The 4,714-nt window shown below is 48.9% G+C and overlaps 1 protein-coding gene across 1 annotated transcript in view; it reads left to right on the forward strand.

Moving 5' to 3' along the window:
* The window catches only part of Eci1 (enoyl-CoA delta isomerase 1), a 15,130-nt gene that overhangs the window by 7,300 nt on the left and 3,116 nt on the right, over window positions 1-4,714 (forward strand). Inside the window, exons 3-4 of the mRNA XM_021149102.2 lie at window positions 1,538-1,665; window positions 4,579-4,714. The exon at window positions 4,579-4,714 is cut by the window's right edge and continues 1 nt beyond it. Coding sequence (XP_021004761.1) covers window positions 1,538-1,665; window positions 4,579-4,714 — 264 coding nt within the window. The remainder of the gene's footprint in view (window positions 1-1,537; window positions 1,666-4,578) is intronic.

Consider the following 4,714-nt stretch of genomic DNA (forward strand, 5'->3'; position numbering starts at 1 on the left):
CACTCACTTTGTAGACCAGGCTGGCCTCGAACTCAGAAATCCGCCTGCCTCTGCCTCCCGAGTGCTGGGATTAAAGGCGTGCGCCACCACGCCCGGCTCAAAATTTTTCAATGACTGTGGTTGGCTGCCATCTTGTCTGGTGACCTCACCAAGGTCCATTATACAGGTCCTTTTTTTTTTTTTTTAAGATTTATTTATTTATTACATGTAAGTACACTGTAGCTGTCTTCAGACACCCCAAAAGAGGACATCAGATCTCATTACAGATGGTTGTGAGCCACCATGTGTTTGCTGGGATTTGAACTCAGGACCTCTGAAAGAACAGTCAGTGCTTTTACCCACTGAGCCATCTCTCTAGCCCCGTTATACAGTTCTTGAATGTGAACATTGTAAATGACATGCTGCATTATCAAAAGGCTGGATGTGGCGCTTAGACCACGAGCCAAGCTGTTTGTCTGTCGTGCTGGGTGAGAATGTTCAGCTCAAAGCCTCGGAACCAAAACATGTTTCAAGTCAGGCTTTCTCTATGAGCAGAGCTGACAGCCTGGCAGCCTCGTGCCTGCCTCAGCAGGTCTCAGGTCCTCCGGTACAGCTGCCCTTGGTGGAACTAGAAATTTCTGGCAAATTCACCTCTGTGCCTCCAGCTAGGGGAGCATCACACCTCTGCCTAAATTAGTTCTGCCTTCTAGGTTGCCATGACCTCTAAAGATGGAGGACGGGCAAGAGTCGTGATGGTGTCTGTGTCCGTGTCCCCTGCCTTAGGATGAGAAGGGTCATCTGTGATCTAACATATGCTTGGGTGCTCGTATCCAAGTACTGGAGGCAGCTTCAGAGTCTGTTCTCGAGAGGGCTAGTGACATTGTCCTGGGTGCCTGAGACAGCTCTTAACCTTGACCCTTCAGGAGGTTAGAGAGAGATTATTTGGGGATTTGAGATCTCTGTGAAGCCACGATAGCAGATTGAAGCTGTCCTTGGGTACACAAGACTCACCATCTGCAACCTCACCAGAAACCACAATTCCCACATCCTTTATTTTCTTTACCCATTGAGCCATCATGCCAGCTCCTATCTGAACAGTTTTGTTTGTTTGTTTGTCTTTCAAGACAGGGTTTCTGTGTGTGGTACCAGTTTCTTGGAACTTGCTTTGAACACCAGGCTGGCCTCAGACCCAGAGACCTGCCTTTGTACTTCCTGAGTGCTAGGGTCAAAGGCGTGCACCTCCACACCAGGCTGAAGGAGTCTGAAGGTTTTTGGTTTGTTTGTTTGTTTGTTTTGGGGGTAGTTTTTTTTAAAGACAGGGCTCCTTTGTGTGACCCTGGTTGTCCTAGAACTATCTCTGTAGACCAGGATGGCCTCAAACTCAGAGCTCTACCTGTCTCTGCCTCCTGAATTCTGTGATTAAAGGCCTGTGCTACCACCACTTGGCCTGCCTATAAACCTCTAAACTCTGCAGTTCCTGTAGCCAGACTCGGGACCAGGGGTGGGCAGGTACGGCTTGGGCTAAGCCCTTGACAGGATCCCCTCTTTTCTAAACTAGGGGTTGCAGTGATGAAGTTAAGGAACCCTCCCGTGAATTCCCTCAGCTTGGAATGTCTCACAGAGTTCACCATCAGCCTGGAGAAGCTGGAAAATGACAAGAGCATCCGAGGCGTCATCCTCACGTCGGTACGTACCTGTTCAAGCCACATCCCAGCCTGGCTGCGGTAAGAGTAGGAACCTGGAAGATCTGGAGCCCTCTGTCATGCAGGGCTGAGTCACCAGGCACCCCTAATCACCACTAGGGACCTCTAGGACAGTTTCCTGGAAAGCAGGTTTCCAGGCATTTACCTGTGAAAGTATTTTTTATTTTCTGTTGTAACGGTTGTCTTGGAGGTTTAAAATCTGACTTCTCTCAGCTTCTGAATTGTTCTGCTTGGCCTCTAACTCTGGCAGTCTGTTCTAATCTTCTGTCTCCTTTTCATTCTTTGGTTAATTCTGTCTTCATCTGTGTCTAGCTTTTTCTTTCCTTAACCTGTCTCTGTAAAATGCTTCTGGTAAAACTATCTCTCTCTGTCTGTCTGTCTGTCTGTCTCTCTCTCTCTCTCTCTTGGTTTTTCGAGACAGGGTTTCTCTGTTTAGCCCTGGCTGTCCTGAAACTCACTCTGTAGACCAGGCTGGCCTCGAACTCAGAAATCCACCTGCCTCTGCCTCCCGAGTGCTGGGATTAAAGATGTGCACCACCACACCTGGCCAAATGCAATTTTAAAGTAAGCTTTTGCTTATGTGTCCTCTAGACTGTACCCTGAAAAAAGTGGAAATCGATGGACAGAAGGGGCCACTAGAGAGAAGACATAAGAGAAATGAGCAGTTAGTGCCATGAAGGACAGCTTCAAGTGAAGAGGTGGATAGAGCAGTTCCTGCGAGGCCCCAACGTCATCAGGAAATAAAGTCTAGGGCGCACATGATAGCAATTATGCTTTCTTAGGACGTGCAGTGAGTCAGCTGGGGACTGGAGCTTCAGTCCTAACAGCAGTAATTACTGTAGCTGACGGGAAGGAAGCTGAGAGTCTACATCAAGGCCTACTTGGGTATGTGATGCCCATATGATTAAATTCTAAGAAACTAATAGAGAGCATATCAGACCTGTTTCCATATATCCGATGGCTGTGGCTTGCATCTTAAATCCTGACAACTCGGATTTCGGGACAGAGGGCAGGAAGGACAGAGGCAGGACGATCTCTGTGAGTTTGAGGCCAGCCTGGTCTACAGATGGAGTTCCAGGACAGCCAGGACTATATGGGAACCTTGTCTCAAAAAAAAAACAAAAAACAAAAACAACCAGAGGGAAAGGAAAGAGAATACTGTAATTAGGACAGATCACACAGATAACGGGGTTTGATGTTTGTGTTATGACTGCTGGTTCACGGGAATGATGACAGTGACAAAGGTAACTGCCCCAGGATAGAGGAGATAGCATCAGCTGAATGGAGGGAGAAAATAGTTCATCTAGGGTGCTCCTGGGCCAGCTCGATTCCCAGCTAATGGGGATCATCAGTTCAGCCAGGTCCTGCTGCGGCTTCTACTCTCCCTGATGCCAGGAGAAAATCAAGTTGCTACTATTTGTGGGACTAAGCACTAGCCTCTTTGTACATAGGCCATATTACAGACGCGAGGTAAGAGCTTGATGTGACTCAGAAGGCTCAGAACCCTTCTATAGGGGAAATCTATAGGCGTAACCTGAAGTGCTTTAACTTCCTCCCATGATATCTGCCTCCGGGGGCCTGAGTGGTTAGAACACTGGCTGCTCTGGAAGAGGGCCTGGTTCACTTCCCAGAACCCACAGGTTTCTCACAACTATCTAGAACTCCATCCCCATCCCCATGGGACCCGACACCATCTTCTGGCTTCTGCAGGCACTAGGCACATGCAGACAAAGCACTCATACACATCAATAAAAATTAAAAATAAAGCCTAAATCTGCTGCCACCTTCCAAGTGCTGAGACTACAGACATTTGCCACCAAGACCAATTTTTTTTTTGTTCCTGATGTTGTTACTCCATGTGGCCATTGTCCTGTCAGCCCTGTCCCTTCTGCCAGCCTTTACCCACAGTAGAGATGACCCACAAGCCCACTGTACCCAGTCTCATTCGAAGCATCTGAATCAGTCATGCATAGAAGTGCACCTTTAATCCCAGCACTTGGGAGGCAGAGGCAGGCAGTCTCTGAGTTCGAGGCCAGCCTGCTCTACATAATGAATTCCAGGACAGCCGGGTCTATTATACAGAGAGACGGGATGTTGGTGGGGCTGGGGCTTGTGTGGGGCACAATTTGAGTCTTTTACCTTACAGAAAAGGGATGCATTTCATAAAAACACTGAGATCAGCCCACAAGTATTGTGGGTCAGCTCATACCCAGGAAAAATGGACTCAGCTGCACTGTTAACTCCAGAGTCAAAGAGGTTGTCTGTCTGTCTGTCTGTCCATCCACTCCCTCGCCTGACAAAAGGTTAGCAAATCAAGCATCTAGTTGCTGCTCCGGCACTGCCCTTCAACAAATCTCCGAGCCATGCCTCAAGCCCTGGCTGAGAACTCTTGTAGAGGGGAGCTCCCCAGTTGGGAGTCTCCTGAACCATTTCCCAGGATTTGGTCCTGACCCCAACACATGGCTCTGTCCTTGCCACTTCCCTGTAGCCACTGACGCTTCCTCCAGCTGTGTTCTCCCCATACCTACTTTAGTAGCTGTCAGACCTGAAACATGCAACTGAGGGCCTATGTGTGTTGCTATGTTGCTCTAGATCTTTCTTCTGCCCTAGCACTTTGTTTCTGCCCTTGCTCAACCTTGGGAGTTAGATCAGAATCTGTGCCCCTGAACCCAGGGATGACAGAACTGAGCACGAGTGTGCTCTGGTGTCAAACAGCTTGGTACCTGTGTGTCTCTGAGCAGTACCCAGTGTTACCTGTTCCAGTTTGAAGTTAGGAAAGGACAGACATCCCAGAAAGCAGTCAGTCCAGGCTGTGTCCTTGAGCCCTCAGTTCTGGACTCCATGGAAGCACCCTCTTACTAGCCAAACATGGCCCCACCCCGGCTTCTCCCTGCAGGAATGCCCGGGTATCTTCTCAGCTGGGCTGGACTTGCTGGAGATGTATGGCCGGAACACAGCCCACTATGCTGAGTACTGGAAGGCCGTGCAGGAGCTGTGGCTGAGACTCTACACATCCAACATGATCTTAGTAT

Source organism: Mus caroli, chromosome 17 (assembly GCF_900094665.2).
Source record: "Mus caroli chromosome 17, CAROLI_EIJ_v1.1, whole genome shotgun sequence".
NCBI classification, from domain to species: domain Eukaryota; kingdom Metazoa; phylum Chordata; class Mammalia; order Rodentia; family Muridae; genus Mus; species Mus caroli.